This window comes from Polypterus senegalus, chromosome 14 (assembly GCF_016835505.1).
Source record: "Polypterus senegalus isolate Bchr_013 chromosome 14, ASM1683550v1, whole genome shotgun sequence".
NCBI classification, from domain to species: domain Eukaryota; kingdom Metazoa; phylum Chordata; class Cladistia; order Polypteriformes; family Polypteridae; genus Polypterus; species Polypterus senegalus.
In genome coordinates, this window is record NC_053167.1 from 57,723,453 (window position 1) to 57,742,497 (window position 19,045).

The 19,045-nt window shown below is 38.6% G+C and overlaps 1 protein-coding gene across 4 annotated transcripts in view; it reads left to right on the forward strand.

Annotated features, from left to right (window-relative positions):
* The window catches only part of plagl2 (pleiomorphic adenoma gene-like 2), a 124,639-nt gene extending 109,550 nt beyond the window's left edge, over window positions 1-15,089 (forward strand). For 2 of the 4 annotated variants that reach the window (XM_039735433.1, XM_039735434.1), the window contains exons 3-4: window positions 4,162-4,592; window positions 7,037-15,089. In XM_039735433.1, coding sequence (XP_039591367.1) covers window positions 4,321-4,592; window positions 7,037-8,306 — 1,542 coding nt within the window. In that variant the 5' untranslated portion in view covers window positions 4,162-4,320 and the 3' untranslated portion in view covers window positions 8,307-15,089. Of the gene's footprint in view, window positions 1-4,161; window positions 4,593-7,036 lie in introns of those variants that run through there. The other 2 variants (XM_039735435.1, XM_039735436.1) reach the window with 2 other exon arrangements.
* Window positions 15,090-19,045: the final 3,956 nt, after the last annotated feature.

Here is a 19,045-nt window from a genome sequence, read left to right on the forward strand (position 1 = left end):
AATAAGAAGCTCTTATTGCTCACGTAACACTCCTGCTTCACTTCAGTTGTCTCGCTCGTTAAGAGTTTGGACCCTTATTGCTTATTTTAATCTTAAACGGCTGTATTGTGGGTTTTTAACGGCTACTAATCAGCACTAACATGCAGATGACAAAAGAGAGCAGCATCCCTCCATTTAGCTTGTTACCATTTACACCTGTGTGTGTATTTGACATGCACTGTTGGATTTAATTAAATACTTGGAAGGAAAGTGAAGAGAAAAAAGTGAAGGACTGAGAACTAGACTTCAAATCATTTCGATGGCGTTTGCATGTTCTCCCCGTGTCTGCGTGGGTTTCCTCCCACAATCCAAAGACATGCAGGTTCGGTGGATTGGCGATTCTAAATTGGCCCTGGTGTGTGGGTGTGTTTGTGTGTCCTGCGGTGGGTTGGCACCCTGCCCTGGATTGGTTCCTGCCTTGTGCCCTGTGTTGGCTGGGATTGGCTCCGGCAGACCCCATGACCCTGTATTCGGATTCAGCGGGTTAGAAAATGGATGGATGGATGGATCATTTGAATGGTATCCTTAGAAAGAGGAAGGATACGAGAATGACCTGACATGGCAGAGTTAAAGCACCAACAAGTCATGAAATTAAATTATTGGCAAGAATTGCTTTCGAATTAAACAACAAGGTTAGAACAAAAACCTGCCGCCACTGCGGCCCTCGAGGACTGTGATTGAGGACCCCTGACCTAAAACCTCATCAGATTTCCACTCAAGTCCTAAAAGTAGATAAAGAGAAACCAGTTAAACAAATGAGACACAAATATTATACTTGGTCATTTATTTATTTTGATCCTCTGCCCACCTTTGCCCCTAAAAGACTAGGCCTTTCCTAGATGCAGCTTTTATACCAAAGCAGGATGTCGAACATCCTCTTTCTCTTCACACTTCATTATTTTCTTTATTTTTATCTCATTATTGGCCTCATCACAACTTTTTTTAAGACTCTCAATGTCAAGAATAGATTTGTATTAACTAAAAAAATGAAGCCGACCAGACTAAGCATTACATATTCCGTCTTTAAACCGTTTGTGATGAATTGTGTGTCAAAGTGGATGTTGGAATCATTGCGTCCGTTTTAATTTGCATTTTTAATACTGTCCTCACTTTTCCGAGTTGTGGTTTCATATTTTATTTATATTTATTTTTCTAGGGTTTAAAGCTTATTAAGCAGACTGAGCCCAGTGCCACCCTGCACGTCACCGATTTCCGTGCAGCCTACAAACGCTCATCCACTGTCTGTGCCACTTTAGCGCTCACTGCAGATCTCGCTCTGTGTTGCTTGCGTTTGGCAGCTGAAGCACTCGCAGCATCTGATCAGGGTGAAACACGGCCGTTTTATGCTACCACACACACTCCCTACGCAGGTCACGTTAACATAAACACCCCACCATGCAATATTTGTCTTCTTAAGGACGCTCAGACGAGATTTCCTCCATTTTCTCCCTTAAAGCCGGTGACAGAATGACAGTCAACCACAGGAGACACTCAAGCAAAGACTTGTTTCAGTCCACCATAGAACCGCCTATCAACATGAACAAACGGGAGGACATGCCAACCAAGAACCTAACTTGTGTGGCAGAAAGAGTACTCGCTGCGTCACCATGACACCTGCGCGAAAATACAAAAGCCAATTGGGGACACAAGATATGTCACCTGATCAAATGTCCTTCAGTGGAGAGCACCTCGTGGAAACACTCAACTGGGTTTTAAGATATTATTATAAGGATGGCATCCACATTTTTGAAGTAGTGGGAGAGAAATAAGCTTCCTGTGGCATAACTTGGGGCAAAGATACTTACAAAATGATAGCACATCAACGGCGACAGACAAAACATTTCTGATATTTCAGTGGACTCGCATAGAAGCCAGTTGTCTTTGTAAGCACTGCCCTTTAATATCATGCTCGTCGTTTTTATTTTGTGCTCTACGTGCTAACGCTTTCGCACCTTTGTGTCTCTCACACTGAAGCTGCTTTGATCCCAGCATTCCATTTCTTTCTTTCTTTCTTTCTTTCTTTCTGGCGTCTCCTGTCAATCTGTCTTCAAGATGGAGTTATTTTATTTAGTCTGTTTTTGAAACAAAGCCCATCCAGTCAGGTCCAGTGTGTTTAGACAGTAACACCATCTTCACAACTTTGTCTCTGTGCGCCACCACAATGGACTTGAAACAAAGCAATCGAGACAAGTACACTTTCAGCTTGAATTCAATATTGTATGAATTGTTAAGAAAAGTCCGACCTTTTTGTGCCTGGTCCTGGTCCTCCAGTTTTCAGGGGCTCAAATGTATTTGGATAAAACTAACTAATGAACTAACTAAATGATGTAATAATCATTTTCAGTATTTGATTGAAAATCCTTTACAGTCGATGACTGTGTGAAGTCTGGAACCCACGGCCACCTCCAAGTGCTGGGTTTCCGCTATTGTGCTACTCGTCCAGGCCTTTTCTGCAGCCGTCTTCAGTCGCTGCTTGTTCATTGGACTTACTGGCGTCAGTGTTGTCTTCAGCAAGTGAAATGTACGTCCATTTGGGTTGAGGTCAATTGATTGGCTATTGGAGAATACTCCATTTCTTGGCATTGAAACGCACTTGGTTTGCTTTCACTGTAGGTTTTGGGCTCATTGTCCCTCCTCTGTATTATGAAGGGTCGTCCTACCGGTTTTGCATCATGTAGCTTAATCTGAACATAGTACAGCCCTGTAGACGTCCGCCAGGAGTTCTACAGTAATCAGTAGACACCAATGACGGACTTCCGTTTGCCACCACCATGTTTCACAGATGACGTGGTAGTCATTGGATCACAAGCCGTTTCTTCTCTTCTGTTTCCGACACTCTAGTATATATTGATCTTAACATTCATTTGTCCAAAGAAAATTGTTCCAGAACTGGACAGGCTTTTAAAAAAATGTTTTCTGACAAAACTGAATCTCTCTTTCCAATACTTGAGGTTTATCAGTGGGTTACACCTTGTGGTAAACGCTCGGTCTTTACTTTCATGAAGTCTTCTCTTGATTGTAGGCTTTGGCAATGACAGGTCTTTCTTCCAGAGAGTGGTCTTGGTTTGGCTAAATTTTGCGAAGGGGTTCTTCTTCACCCAGGACACAATTCTGCAGTCATCCAGCACAGTTGTCTTCAGTGGGATTGCAGACCTTCTGGTGTTGCTGAGCTCCCCAGTGTGTTACTTTTTTTTTTAAATACACTAAATGGTTGATTTGACCACTCCTGGTGTTTCTGGTATCTTCTCTAAAGGTTTGTTTTGTTTTCTCTTTCTGATGATGACCTCTTTATACTTGCATGGACCTCATATTGCGAGTTCAGAGTGACCGCTTCTAAATGCAAATCCCACACTTGGAATCAATTCCAGACCTTCTAATGAAATAATGAGGGGCTTGCTCACACCTGGCTATGGAATAGCTTGTCAGTCAATTGTTCAAATACTTTATAAAAATGGCTACCAGCCTCAATGGCTCATACGATATTTTTGGTCTTCTTCTTCTTTCGGCTGCTCCCATTAGGGGTTGCCACAGCGGATCATCTTCTTCCATATCTTTCTGTCCCCTGTACCTTGTTCTGTTACACCATCATCTGCATGTCCTCTCTCACCACATCCATAAACCTTCTCTTAGGTCTTCCTCTTTTCCTCTTCCCTGGCAGCTCTATCCTTAGCATCCTTCTCCCAATATACCCAGCATCTCTCCTCTGCACATGTCCAAACCAACACAATATTTTTGGTAACCCCTTTTAAATTAAAGCTCAAAGTGTAGACCTCAGTCACATAACGACCGCTTTCTTTCAAATCCATTGTGTTGTGGCATACAGAGCCCAAATTATGAAAATTGTGTCATTGTCCAAATACTTACAGACCTGATTATACAAGGCATTGTTTTTGAAGTAATATTAATTTGTAATATTTCTCTGCCTGAGAGGTGTTAACATAATTTAGGAATGAAGGCTTGCTAATAGAATGAATGTTTAATAGTAGTCCATCAGTCTCCTTCATGAGATGTGCCCATTTCACTTCTCTGCATAAGCTTCACCAGTTATCACACATTCAAACGTAGCACAGTGTTGATTTCTTACGCCTTGACGTAACATGTCTAATTATTTTTTTTCTCCAGCTGACTGTGGACATCTTTAAACAGACATCATCTCACCTCCAGTAAGTTGTTCTTCTTCAGGTCAGTTGGCACTGCCCTAGCTGAACACATCTTAAAGACTGCCTGGAAGAAGAGTCTTGAGCGTGCAGGTTTTAATGGCACCAGCCTTTTAAGGCTGCCATGGCAGCAGATGCCATCAGTAATCAAGCTCAAATTTCCACGGTAACACAAGAAGAAGCGCAAGGTGCCAGGAAGAGTTTTGGGGTCAAGCCTCTTCCAGAAGACAGAGCAGCCCTGACCCAAGAGCCGAGTGAGTGTGAGGTGTGTGGCTTGCTTTTCAGCACACAAGATAAGCTCAGAGTGCATGTGTATAGTCACACCGGACAGAAGCCCTACCACTGCTCTCAGCCCGATTGCTCCAAGGCCTTTGTGTCTAAATATAAACTTTTCAGGTAAATATGTGAGCAGTGAAAGAAGCCACTCTGAAATTCTCTTTGGAAGTCATTTAAAGCAGGGTTTTTCAACACATGACCTGCAAGTTAAAGGGCTACAGTTTGGGACTCTGCTAACATCTCCTTCCTCTTTCCCGTGCCACTTTTCAGAATTATGGCTTAGTGCTCATTAAAAAAAAGGGGTTATTATTTGTGGATTAGAAACTAGCTGTAGTTCCAGTCCACCCGATTTTCCTTGTGGACTGTAAGTCCTCTGGGGTTCTTTCTAAATGTTGCCACTCAGTGAATTGGGCCTGCCGACATCAGCGGACATAGCAGTCGTCCTGCAGCTCCTAAACAGCCTAGGCATGCTTGACACAGAGACAAACTGAGGCTGGCTTGGACGAAGCCAAACACAAAATGGAATAAACGAATGTGTGTGCGCTGCCACTGTGAGACCACGTGTGATCCCTCCAGGCCTGGAAACAGTACGCAGAGATGTGCTTTCCATCACGCTAATAGCAAAATAGCCAAAATATAATAAATAATAATAAAGGATTATTTGGGGAAAACATGACCACATTAAATTCGATCCTTTTTTACATGACAAATTCAGAGATTGTTTCCTTTGCAAATGAAGGCCAACAATTGAGACAGACGTTGCTAGAGCTTGGACTCCTAATTTAGAAACTCCTTCCACTTTCCTGAAGTTCAGTCCTGGAGAGCCACAATGCCTACAGGTTTTTGTTGTAACTCAGTCACTTAGCTAGAAGCCAAACCTTGCTGATAATTTATGAAGTTAGTTTATTGTACGGGTCGTAAGACCGAGTGTTGACCTCTAGTGTGCACCAAGGCAGTTTGTAGCCAACAGTGATGCAGTCAGGATGACGAGAAGCACCTCCAAGTCTGAGGTCATGGCTGTCAGCTCGAAACGGTGGGTTTCTTCAAGGTGCTACACCTTTAGTGGAGACGTTTAAGGATGTTGGGATCTTGTTTAGGAGCCAGGGAAGAATGGACAGATGAACTGAGTGGCGTCAGCAGTTAACTGGGCATTATACTGAGAGAGCTGAGCAGAAAGGCAAAGTTCTCAGTGCACCGCGTGATCTAATTTCATACCCTCACCTGCGGCTACGATCTTTGGGTGGTGACCAAAATTAAAATCTTACTTTTATTATATGGATGCAAGCGGCAGGAATTAGCTTCCTTTGCAGGGTGTCTGGGCTCAGCTTTACAGATACGTTGAGGAGCTCGAAGTAGAACATTGAAATGAGCCATTTGAGATGGTTTGGTCAACTGATTTAAGACCTGGACCCAACCAGAGAGGAGATGATTCGGTATGTCCAATTGGGAGAAGACCTTGGTACAGCCCCAGGGCACACTGGAGAGACTGGCTTGGGCACACCTCAAAGGAGGTGGCAGGGAAAAGGGATGTCGGGGCATCTTTGCTTAAACTGCTGCCCCTCCGATCTAGACAGAGATAAGTGGTAGAAAATGGATGGATTGATGGACTTGCAAGCACCTTTGTTTTGCTATGTCAAATCCAATTTTTTTAATAGTGGACCTTGTCTCTCTGAGGATGCCAGTTAAATTAGTTGTGGACTGGGGTCTTAGTAATTCCCAGTCCTTTCCTTTTTTTTTTTTTTCCCCTTTGGAGATTTTTTCCCAAATATTTGATTGCTGGGATAGGCTCCAGCTGGCCCATGAACCTGTTCTGCATGAGCGGATAGGAAGATGGATGGGATACTTTGTGACGGGACCGATTTAGATGGTGGCTATGTTCTAATTTGCTTCTCATTCTTAACCGATTGAGAAGAAATTTTAAAAAGCAGAGAATGTAGCTATTAAAACTAAAAAGACAAATAAAGGGATGAGACTCGTAACAATGAAGTCAATAAAATAAAATTAAAATGCAGCTTGAGCAATGACTACTTCTTTTCTAATTAAACAATCGTACTGGGAAAAAAATCCTGCAGTTACTATGGCCCTCCAGGACTGAACATGAAGACCCCTGCACTCGTGCACATCGAACATTTCTTTTCTTTTTTTCTGTAAGGATATCATGTTTGTCCATGCCAAGCAAAAAGCGTCTTTGTGCAAATTATGCCTCAGGCTTACTCGACTAATCAGGTGAGATCTAAATTAATGGAAAAGTTGAAAAACACTGCTTTAAACTACTTTGAAAAGAAAAGTGCATATCAGTCTTGAGAATACAGTAACAATACAGAGAGAGACATTGACAAATCATTGATTTTGATTGGATTCAAGGTTTAAATTGATTGAGGATTGAAAAGCTTTCTGTTGACCTAACATGCCGTGTCTCAGGTTTTTTGGCTAATGCATGATCATGTCCGATCAATTAGATTGGTTTTTTCTTTGCCCTTTTTTTGTAAGAATGGCTCTGAATTGCTTAAGAAATGTGTCAAAAGCCAGTTTAACGTCAGTAACGCTTTGATTCATCATTGCAGGCATATGGCCACACATTCTCCACAGAAAACACACCAGTGTACATTCTGTGAAAAAATGTTCCACCGTAAGGACCATCTAAAAAACCATCTGCAGACTCACGATCCAAATAAGGAGGCCTTCAAATGTGAAGAGTGCGGAAAGAATTACAATACCAAGATGGGATACAAGCGGCATATCGCCATGCATGCGGCCACCAGTGGGGACCTCACCTGTAAGGTTTGCATGCAGAGTTATGAGAGCACTCCTGTCCTTCTGGAGCACTTGAAGAGCCACTCTGGGAAGTCTTCAGGCAGCGTAAAAGAGAAAAAGCACCCCTGTGATCACTGCGATCGCCACTTCTATACCCGGAAAGATGTTCGCCGTCACATGGTGGTTCACACAGGTCGCAAAGACTTTCTCTGCCAGTACTGTGCTCAGCGCTTCGGTCGGAAAGACCACTTGACACGCCACGTGAAGAAGAGCCACTCACAGGAGTTACTCAAAATCAAGACAGAGCCACAGGATATGCTAGGAATTCTGAATTGTGGTTCCTCTGTTTCGGTAAAGGAGGAACTCACTCCCATGATGTGCATGGCATCTTCGAAGGACTCAATGATGGGAAAATCCTTTTCCAATACCTTTTCTGTGGGTATGTACAACCCGCACTTGCCAACCATGTCCAATTCTGGGATGTCTCATACTTTAGTACCCAGTTCATTGGCTTCCATGGGAATGGGCTGCCCTATGGAGTCTCCTCCTAGTCATCACCACTCCCCACCTCCGCAGCAGCACCTTCCACCCAAGTATCAACTTGGATCTACCTCATATCTGCCGGAGAAACCCCTTAAAGTGGAAATGGAAAGCTTCCTCATGGATTTACAGAGTGGCCTTCCCATTTCATCCCCCGAGTCCCATCCCTCACCACCAAAGGTTGGGCTGGAGCACCATCAGTCCTTAGACGATCTTCCAGGAGATCACATTCAATCCAAAAGCCCAACAATCATTACAGAACCTTTCTGTGCTGCTAACATGGATTTCTCTCACCTTCTTAGCTTTTTGCCGTTGAACCTCCCTCCATATAACCCGCCAATGTCCACTAGTGGTTTGGTAATGGGTTACCCATCCCAAGGAGATCCTCAGCCACCTCTTACCTCTTTGCAACCACAACCTCAGGAGTCTCAAGGAGCTGGTAGTGGCCTAAGCCTCGGTCCGCTTCACCCTCTGCCCCCCGTTTTCACCACAAGCCTTAGCACGACAACATTGCCACGTTTCCACCAGGCATTTCAATAGACACCAGAAACACCAGAAAGACCGTTTGAGGAGCCTTAATAAAGCGCACAAAGCTTCCTTAAATACAGAGGAAGACACATATCTCTTTATGTTAAGAAGCTTTTATAAGGCTTTATCTCTACTCCGCTGCAGAGTTCATCCATAATATGGAGGTACAGTAAAGACTAAATAATAAATAATGCATACTTTTCTTTTCTTTCCTCCTAAAAGACTGCTTAAGTGTGTTCTGAGGGGAGGACCTTTCCCAAAAGGTTTTTTTGTTTTGGTTTTCTCAAACGCTGCCATCAGAATCGATTCCATCCCCTCAAAGCAGCTCTGTATTACTCCTGTTGTTCAAGATTTTGTGTTTTCTTTTTGACGCTATGTAACAAAAAATTGTGAAGGAGTGAAAAATTGTCAATGAAAATTATACAATGACAACAGGGTTTTGAAAAAAGCACTTTCCTTTATGGAGGTATCTTTTTCTTAAGGGTTTTACATTTGAGCAGGAAAAAAACAAACAAACATTAAGAGGGCTTGTTACCTCTCGACGTCTAACTCCGTTTACTGCAAGTCCCCATGACAGTTTAGGTATAAAAGTGGGAACTGTGACATAGTCCTTCAACTCTAGCTGCCTAATACACACATTGCTGATGTAAATATTTTAGAATCTGTATGTCAGTAGTAAATAAAACTGGAAGTGAAGTTTCACTCGTGCAGAATCTAATCTGGAGCGTCAACGGTTCCAAATAGCCATTTTTTTGGCTTTTCCCATACTTTGAATGACATTTCAACATTACATCTATGAGATAAGCTTCTAAAGCGCAAGTGGGGGAAACAAATATTACGTCATAGGCCTCAGCACAGAACTATTTCTGTTATCTTGCAAAAAATACAAACCAAGATAACAGCTAATTATACTCACTTATCACTATTTGTATGTTAAAAACAAATAAACAAGTAAATAAAAAGCAGAGATTTTGCCACATCCAGAGGCTTGTTTTCCTGTGTATCACAATAACAGTTATGCTAAGCATGACTTTCTAATCCGATTTCATTACAGAAATCACACCTCTTAGTGTATATTTAAATTAAATATATACCTGGATTTCAGTGCTTACTAAAAATGACTCTGTCATTCACTCTTCTGGTTTATGAAGCAATTAAACTGCTGCTTGCTTTCCAAAACAATTTTTAGAAACAACAACCTCAGATAAGTAACATTTTCAGTGGAGCTACAATATTATCTTCAGGCTAGTCTGATCTTACCTTCTGCCTGCCCACGTTAGAAGTGAAAGGACTCCGTCTAACCTCAAAGAATCTGCACAGTAGGACAGACCGTTGGGGAGATGAACTCAGACTTGATTCTAAGGCTACATCCACACCACTACCTACAGACATGAGTCACTGGTTTGTCTTTCATCCACACTACCCCAGTGTTTTTAACCCCCAAACATGGAGAGTTTCAAAGGCACCCTCTAGAACTTCAGACTTGGCCTTGCAATGTGGAGGAGTGAAAACTTAAGACGTTTGACAAAACAGACTCAAATTGCACTCTTCCTTATGCTTCCTGCGTAGCCTTTCCCTGATCAGACCGTTCTTATTACGTCTCATTCCAATTGTTTGCCCTTAGGAGTTTCTTTTTATGGCACTTGTTTCATTGGGCTTCATCTAAATTGCATTTTGTACAGTTTGAATGCTGCATGCATGTGCAAAAGGCAAATAATTTACTGGCCACTACAGTTTTGTGATAAGTCCTGTGGCTGGCGGCATTACTACTCATTCAAGGATTAGGAGAACACCGACGGCTTATGCCTTTCCCATTGTTTTAGTGTGGACTGGGATACTTTTGTAAACAATGTGAAAATGCTAGAGCGGACAGAAATCCTTTTTTTTTTCTTTAAAAGTAATTTTTATATGAAAATATAGTAGTGTGGACATAGCCTAAGAGACCATGAAAGCTGTAGTCGTTTTCATTCCAACTAATCTGCTAATCAGGCTGTATTCTTAACTCCTGTGAGGTGGTGAAATGACCTTGTAAAATATAGTAAAGAGGTGTGAGCTTTACTCACAGGAATGGATATTTCCCAAGTCTACCTGCAACATGCACATTTTACACACAAGAGGAGACTATTCAGCCCATCTTGCTCATTTGAATAGCCAGTATCTGTATAAGTTGTTTAAATAGTTCGATTAGATGATGTATTTTTTAAAGCCATGATGCTCTTCATCTGACTTGAGCTTGTTGTTGATTTACAGGATTATCTGTGTGAAGATTTCCTTGTTATTTTTTTTTTTTGAAGTGGATAGTGCATGTAGCTCAAAGATCCAGCAGCCCAAGTTCAAATTCCTTGCCCAGTCGTTATCCATGTGAAGTCTGCACAGTCTCCCCGTATTTGCTTGTGGTTTCCTCTCATATCCGCAGTGATGTGGAAGTCAGGTTACCTGGTTCAAATTTTTCGGAGGGAGAAAAGTGATTTTGTATGCAATTGCGCTGAACAGAACACTCCAAAAATGCATATTCTCTTCACTAAAGTTAGGCATTTTGAAAATTGTTTCTGCAAAGAGTAGAGAGAAGGATTTTCAGGTTCCCCTTTTTTGTTACTACTCCATTTTGACTCTGGTGCCTGATGTATTTGATCAGTAAGAGGCAAGCACTGCAGTGTCTAGAGGCCGAGCACTGGACTTCAAACCACAAGACTGCCAACTCAATATCCACCTTCAACTCACCAAGTCACTTCATTTTCCTGAAAAATTACTTTTCAAAAAAACGCTGAACAATGTTTTAACCAATAATCAGCAATAGTGAGATCCAAACAGGTCCACAATTCATTGATGGTATTTCTGCATGAAACACATCCACAGATTTCCACTAATCGTATTGCAGTGTGTCTCCAAATCTTTTCAAATTGCGGCCCATTCTCATCATCCTCAAACATAATTAATGTATACTGATTATATACTTACATTTTCATAATATAAAAATGATATTTCACTTTAGTTTGCCTACCTTTTCCAGAACATGTGCTCAGTGTTTCAGATATTGTTAATTCCAGCAACACATTCCATTTTGTCCCTGTGATGCCTTTTACTCCCAATCCTGTTTTGACTGCTGATTTACGACACATGCACTGCTTATACTCTTGAGAAAAGGTTTGCAAGCAGCCATTTATTTATTAATGCCTTGCCTAACAGTATATCCTCATATTTTCATTACCAGTGGAGTAACAACTTTTCATTCCCATTGCGGATTTAAAGATTACTGATACTTCAACTGCAGAAAATGACAGCATTTCCTTTACATACATATAATATACTTCTACATAATTAACACCTACAATCTGTTTACTCATTTTAACAGTCTTTTAAAACCATCGGGAGATCAGCAGGCTCTGAGACTGGATTTGTCAGATAGACAGAGAAAAGTAATCTGAAGTGTTGTTTCGCTGTTTATCCCTTCTGCTTTTCAACCCCTAAAAAAACCAAGAGACAGTGATAAAAAAGTAACTGTCGTTAGCAGCAGTAATTATGATTATGATCTTCTAATCGATTTATCTCTCACAAATTGCTGGCCGTTGGAAAAAACTTTTTGGCCAAAGCCACTTTGTGGAACAGCTCTAACTTAGTAACAACTTGTCTAGATGACCTGCAAAAACTTTGCAAGCCAAATGAGCTGAATTATCTCCTCTAAAATTAAAGACATGTGGGAGTCCAAGCATATACTGTTCACTTCTGGTCCTTCCACCACATCTTAATGATGCTTAATGGCAGGATATTCATTAGGCTAAATGCTAATAAATTGGTCTTCAACTATTCTGGTGCAAATGGGCTGCAGTTTTCTGGACTATGGTCTTGCTGTACAACCTTGGTGTGATCCGATAAATGTTCTGAAACCTTTAGGAATCTTCTGATACAGAGCAGAATGCCAAATTATCTGCGTTTTAGTACATTAGATTATCTGCAACCTGCAACACTAAAACTGTCATGCTTGACTCATGGAATGAGGGTCTTACTGTGGATGCTAAGCTTTTCCAGACACACTGAAACTAACTGAAATGAACAAGATCAGCAGATTCTTTGATGCGCGTGAAGGGTTTTTTTTATGACTTCATGCAAAATGTAAGAGAATTTGGAAGGACCGTCCCCATGTGAACATTATAACATGAACTGTAGTCTAGTAACATCCCACAGCTTCCAAAATGACTTTATTGACCTTTCCATGCTAATTTTGTTCCCCTGAAAGATTTCACAATTGTTTAAAGCCTCTTTAGAACTTGTGTGCTTACAGCTTAAATGAGGGACAGAATTACTTACATTCATATTTGGAATCCAGGCCCATTTATTAATCAGAAAGCTGGTCCTAATTATTTTGATTTGCTCTCACTAGAAAGATATCATCTTTTTCACTCCTGAAGATTACACATTTGATGACCACGAGCAAGCACTAAAATATCAGTGCCGTTCTTTATTTAAGTCATTCTGCTCTACCAAAACCTACAATCAGCATAAATGATTTCACCACACTTACTGAGAAAATCAGACAGGGAAAGAAAGACACTTCAAGTTGTACTGAGAAGTCTGCCCAACTGCTGCCTGAAGTATGGAGTTTCTTTGATGCCATGAGATTTAGTAGTATGTTGTACTCGGCGCATTTCCAATATCGCAGGGTTGGGAATCTATGTTGGTCTTAATTAAAGAGTATTTAAAAGTTCAAAGTCAAATTGAATTTGGAATTTAAAACTCACACCTCTTTCTACGTTCTATGTACAATGTTATCTTTCCAACACTACATTTCAGACAGTCTTCTTTCTTATCATAGCTGTTTGTTTATTGTTAACATTATGACTTACAGTAGGCAATTTGAGATAGTCAAAGTTTTAGACCCTGACATATGTGAAGATTTAAAAGTATAACTTTATGTAAGAAAATAATTATTTTTAAACTGAGATTTAATTAGCTGTATAAAAAAAGTTATGTTCTTGCTATGTTTGTTGTGTGCGTGTGTGTGTGAGTGAGTGTGTGTTGGATTTGAAAATCTTTCATTTTATGTGGTTAATTTTTATGAAGTATTAGGATTACTTTTTATGAACCATATGTAAAATATATAGTAGAAAAAAAAGAGAGAGTGTCAGGTTATGTAACTTGAAAATGCATTGCTTTTTTCCTTTGACTATGTTTATTTTATTTTGAAGGCATTTTAATCATTAGCTCCAGTTAAGTGTGATGATTTGATTTTACACAGACACAAGTACGGTTGTTCGATTACTTTGACTTGCCACCATGTGCGTTAGTGCTCACTTGCAAAGTGAGCAAACACAGCCAAGAGACAATTTTTGTATTTTATAATTGGTTTGATTGGGGAAATAATTTCAGAGCAGCGGCTACTAAATGAAAGAAGCCCCAGACATCAGCGGCCTCAATGAAGATGTTTGATCTGTTACCGCAATGTGACAACATCCATAATTAATTGGAGCGACTGTGTTTTTGATTTGCTGTTTCATGAAAAGGACCTCTTAAACCACACAACACATCACCTCATTTATAATTTTAGCTTAAAGTCTTGGGAGAATTGTATGCACTTCTTGCATTTTCAGAACTTTTAGTTTCTTAATTCATGAATTAACACCTCTCTCATATATATGTATGGAGGATAACGGAGTGAAAATATAGCTTCCAACATATGTAAATAACTGATCAGGTATTCAATATTGTGAATATTTCAAAGAGATTTTATTTCTCCGATTCAATTATGTGTGCACCACCGGGTGTGTTGAAAAACCAAATGAATATTTACTCCCAAGGCTCATTAAGCTCGCAGTTTTCTAGCACTTTCCACAATCTATACAGTGTTTCTTTTGTATTAAGACGTGTCTTTCTAATTTTTAAAGTGTCAAGTGCCATTAGAAATCATATAGATGTATGATGTATAAATATACTGATTTTCAAACAGTATTTTTGATATGACAAAGTTTTTTTTCTGCTGCTTCTATACTTTTTTGGTGTAATTCTTTACATATGTATAGTCTGTGCAAAAACAGGTGCCTTCTCCAGAATGTGTTCTGTGCAGCCTTTCATTTTACAATATGTTCAATGTGTTGTTCTTCTTACAATGCCAAAAAAGTACTAGCTATTGATGTGAAAAGAAAATAAAGAGAAATGATACTTTTTTCTAAATATGGTAAAACATTAAACCCCTGTAGAAATGTACAGTACTTTCATGTAAAAAAACTCAGAATTTATTACTATCTGTAACACAATCAAACCAATTTCTTGTTACTAAAAGCAAATTTGTTTTGTTCATTATAACCTTTTCTAAAAATACAATTAAAAAGTATATAAACATTGAACAATAACCATAAATGTTTGGACTCCTCATCGGCAATGTCATGTTAACTCTGAACCGCCTGTAACTCCCAAACAGGTTAAAGCGTACAGCTGATTAGAGTTGTTACAACTCGGGATAATGAAGGTGTCAGAAGAATCACAACAATACCGTCAGAATCTCCATTACACAATAAATACCCTTAAAAAACAAAGAACAAAAGTTCAGCGAGAATAAAAACAGCCATGGGGATAGTAAGTGAAGAGGTCACTCAAAATTTCAAGGAACTTTCTTACCTTAAGAAATGCGCGAGGATGGAAGACTGTGTTTTATAGTCTGGTCACTTAGATTTCCGTCATTTTCAGCGTGAGCCTCAAGTGTTTCGCACATTCAAAGCTAAATGGATAAGCAAGGTAAACACACATGAGTTTATGCATACCCCAAGTGACAATGTAGCCGGTGTTTTCCTTTACTGTGCAGATTTCCCCTTTCAATATGTACTTAGTGCAATCTGTAACCAATGTTCATTTAAAAAGAAAAATGGCCAGCGTCAATTTTTTTTTTTTTTTGGTCAATCAGAGCCTTTTTGAGTCAGGATATACTGATGTTGTGCTTGTCAACTGGATGCAAAGGATTACTCGCACCCTGTCATTGTGGATTTCTTTTGAAGCAGGCTATGGAACACAAAAGGAAAACACACTGTGGTGCTAAAGGTACATTTTACTTTGCATATCCAGAAACGTAGTTTATGGCAGAATTAAGCTGTTGAACAGCAAAGTGCTTCAGCTACACGGTTTACATAAATGCATGCTCAACAAATAAAGCTTTCTTAAACAACAAGATAGAGTGGCATTTAAGTAACCATATCATGAGAACATGACATCAACTTTATGCAGCAGCAAAGAAAACAAAAGTACAATACTAAAATTTCCAATCAGTCTTTAATACAGTATTATGAAAATGGACTTAATAAAGTAAAAATGTTGACTCCCTAACTGATTGCCAGTTCTGCTCAGTGGCACCAGTAATTACACCTGTATAACTTTTTAGAGCTTTCACACATTAAATACTTGTGGAAGTGCATTACATCAATTGTAAAACTGTATACATTTAATATTAAAACACATAAATCTAATTTGTATAAAATAACAAAGTGTAGTGAAATATATTAAAGCTATTAAAATCAACATTAAATTAAAAAAAAAAATTGTCTAGTACTGGTATAAAAAAAAACAAACCAAAGTGCTCAAATGGCCAGGAAGAAGTAGTCAACAAAAACCCCAGTTGCAGAAATTAAAACCCTAGGCGTTTCAAGGCTAAGAGACCACCCGCCCTGCCATGGGCATTCTACCATACATAAATGTGGCAACGTTGATCCCAGCAACATTTTCATACGAGGGAAAACTTGTGTAGCTCTTCCAAGTCCAGGGAAGTGAGAAGTGTGAGTCTATTGTGGTAGCAAACAACAATAAAAAGGATATTAGGTCATCATAGGACTCACTTTAAGACACACTCACACACAGCAGATCACTTCATGTTGGTCACTTAATCTCGAGCCTGAGAAACTGAGAACAACGGAGTTCACTACAAACAGGACAACATTTAGGTTTTACAAAGGCACCTGAAATCCTGAATTATTTTCCAGTTTAACAACTGACAGAAAGCAGAGGTATTCAAAATAATAAAGGAATTTATTTTGCAATTATACATTTCTGCTTTGATGGTATAAAAATATCACATTTAAAGCATGAAGCACATCAGATTTAGCTCTGTATATATAAATACCCAAAATATCGCCTCATATACTTCAAAGATACCGCTCAAGCCATGAATACAATCAAGATGAATAAATCGATCCATACCAAGGAATTTAAAACATACTGGTGGTGTACTGGTTATTAATTAGCCAACAAAACCTCTGATGGGCTTACATTTTTGAACAACCTGGCCTTGTAGGAGCTGCTACCAGCATCCTATTATGGAACACTGACCTACAGCATAAAATCTTAGTTTTTTACTATTTTGTATGTGAAATTCAAAGAGTTTAACAAACTCCTCTGTACACCGTATATTTTGCTTACAGTAACAAAAGGCTTGTGGTTTGTGCATTTTGAATGGAATATTCCTTTAATGGCAGTAAATTAATGGTGATCAAGAATATTTAGCGTAAACATATACATGACACTTGCATAAAAAGTGCTCAGGTGAAAGATGTCTTCATTTAGAGACAAGTTTTCTGGCACTTATTCTAAAGGGCTATATACTTTCTTTAAGGATGTGAACGTGTTAGTGTTTCAATGTACAAATATTCATACATTTTCACAGTCCAGTTACAATTAACGTATATTAGAAGTTTCATGACAACCATCATCACTAAGCACTTTTTAAACAGAGTGGAAAGAGATGTACACTGTTATTACATTAATGCAGAGGTAAGCAAAGTGAGACTAATTGCCAAGAATTTTCCTTCCAAAACTGTTCTTTTAAGAGAAGCGTCTTAGTTGTCTAGCTTAGTAAAATTGTGCAGAAGGGAAAAAATGGATGAATTATTATATCTATCTATCTATTTATCTATCTACATTTAGATGCACATTTCAGTGACCAAGTGGCCACAATACAGTAGAGCATTTCACTCTGGAAAGCGCAACAAACTATATACTTCAACTAAAATTATTCTATTTATTAATTTCCAATATCTGCACTGTCCTGTTACAGAGGCAGGGAGCATTTTCTGTTACCTTCTCATCAAAACCATAACTGTACAATTACAGTAAACCTCAAACATTTCTAAAATAAAACTTCTGACATTTTCATTTTCTGCATGTCTGTAAATCCTATTCATTTAAGAGTGTTTAATAATCTAATTCAGTAACGACTCCAGTACTGGAGATACCCAGAATTAACCCTACCTACCATGCTATTATCTACAAGTTGGTACCTTTTGTACTGCACTTATTCCGTACATTTGTATTGGTGGGTACAGGACATGCTGTGAAGGGAAACAGGTACTGCAGGGGGAATAAATCTGCAGGCAGTTAAAAGTGTGTGTATAGATTTGTTTGCTGTCTTGGTATGGAAATCAAGTTTTAAAGTTAATAAAACGGGGTGCTGTCTAGAGCAGAAAAAATTGAAAGGATGCCTCTTAGCGTTAAAGTTCTGCATTCCAAGTCCTTTATTGTATCTAACTGTTTAGTACCTAGAATTTTTTTTTAATATGTGTCTATTTTTCCTGTTTATAAGAGCAAAAAAAGAATGTTTGCATTCATTATTCATTATATTTTTATACAGCATTGTATTTACATACTACTGGGGAAATGTACAATAGTATTTCAGTTTTTTCTTCTTAAAAAGTTTCGTATTAAATCAACTGATGAAAAGTAAGAAGACAAAGTTTATATTGGTTGATCCAAAGAAGTTACAGCAAACATTATTGTACAGTACATGTAAGTTTCACCTTTAATGTGTTATCTTTAAAAAATTAAAACACAAAACAAAAAAAAAAAATATTGATTGTGTATTTATTTCATCTTCACCCATCAGTACTGTCAAAGTGGGACAGCTGGCCAACCCAATATCATTATCTAAAACCCAGTGTGTTTTACAAGTTGAAATTGAAACTTTAAGTAAAAGCACATTTACATTAAATACCTGGACAATCTTATATAAAAGCAAGAGACATGCCTTTTAGATATGTAGGGGTAAAAGTTTTAAAACAGTGTTTAAGTACCCTTAAAACAATAAAGTATTTATTTACAGGATAACAACCAAGACACACACACATACATATATATATATATATATATATATATATATATATATATATATATAGAACAGGTGCCAATCACTTGTATTTTTAAAGACATTCATAAAAAAATGGGGGGAAAAAATAAAATTCATAAAAAATCCAATACATAAGGGCAGTTATCTTCTTTTGTCAACTCAGTAAATGATACAAATACATAGGAGTATGCATTTACTAAATGTGTAACACAAATTCAGGGTGTTGAGATTTGTTTCATGGAATTATAACTGTCTAAATAATACGGCTGCTTTTGTAGTCATTTTTCCTTGATCCACAACTTTCAGGTTACCATAATTTTTTCAGAAATTTTGTTTAGTGCAAACACATAATTAAGAAGTGACCATCATTTTTTATACTTACAGATGAGGCGCTTAAAGTGAAATTGCAGTTTTTTCTTTACACTACTCTGAGAAACCAGACCTGAAATTTAGATAAAAATATTCCACTTGATTATACCACTGATTCCTGAAAACCCCCAAAAGCAGACTATAAAAACAGGTTGAGTTTTTTTCAGTATATCATGTAAAATAAGGATACAACAAAATCAACCCTTTCCTAATACCTTTCCAACCATGAGATAAAGAAAACCACACAAGTTTTGGGTTAAATTAAATTAACTGAATAGTCACATGGACA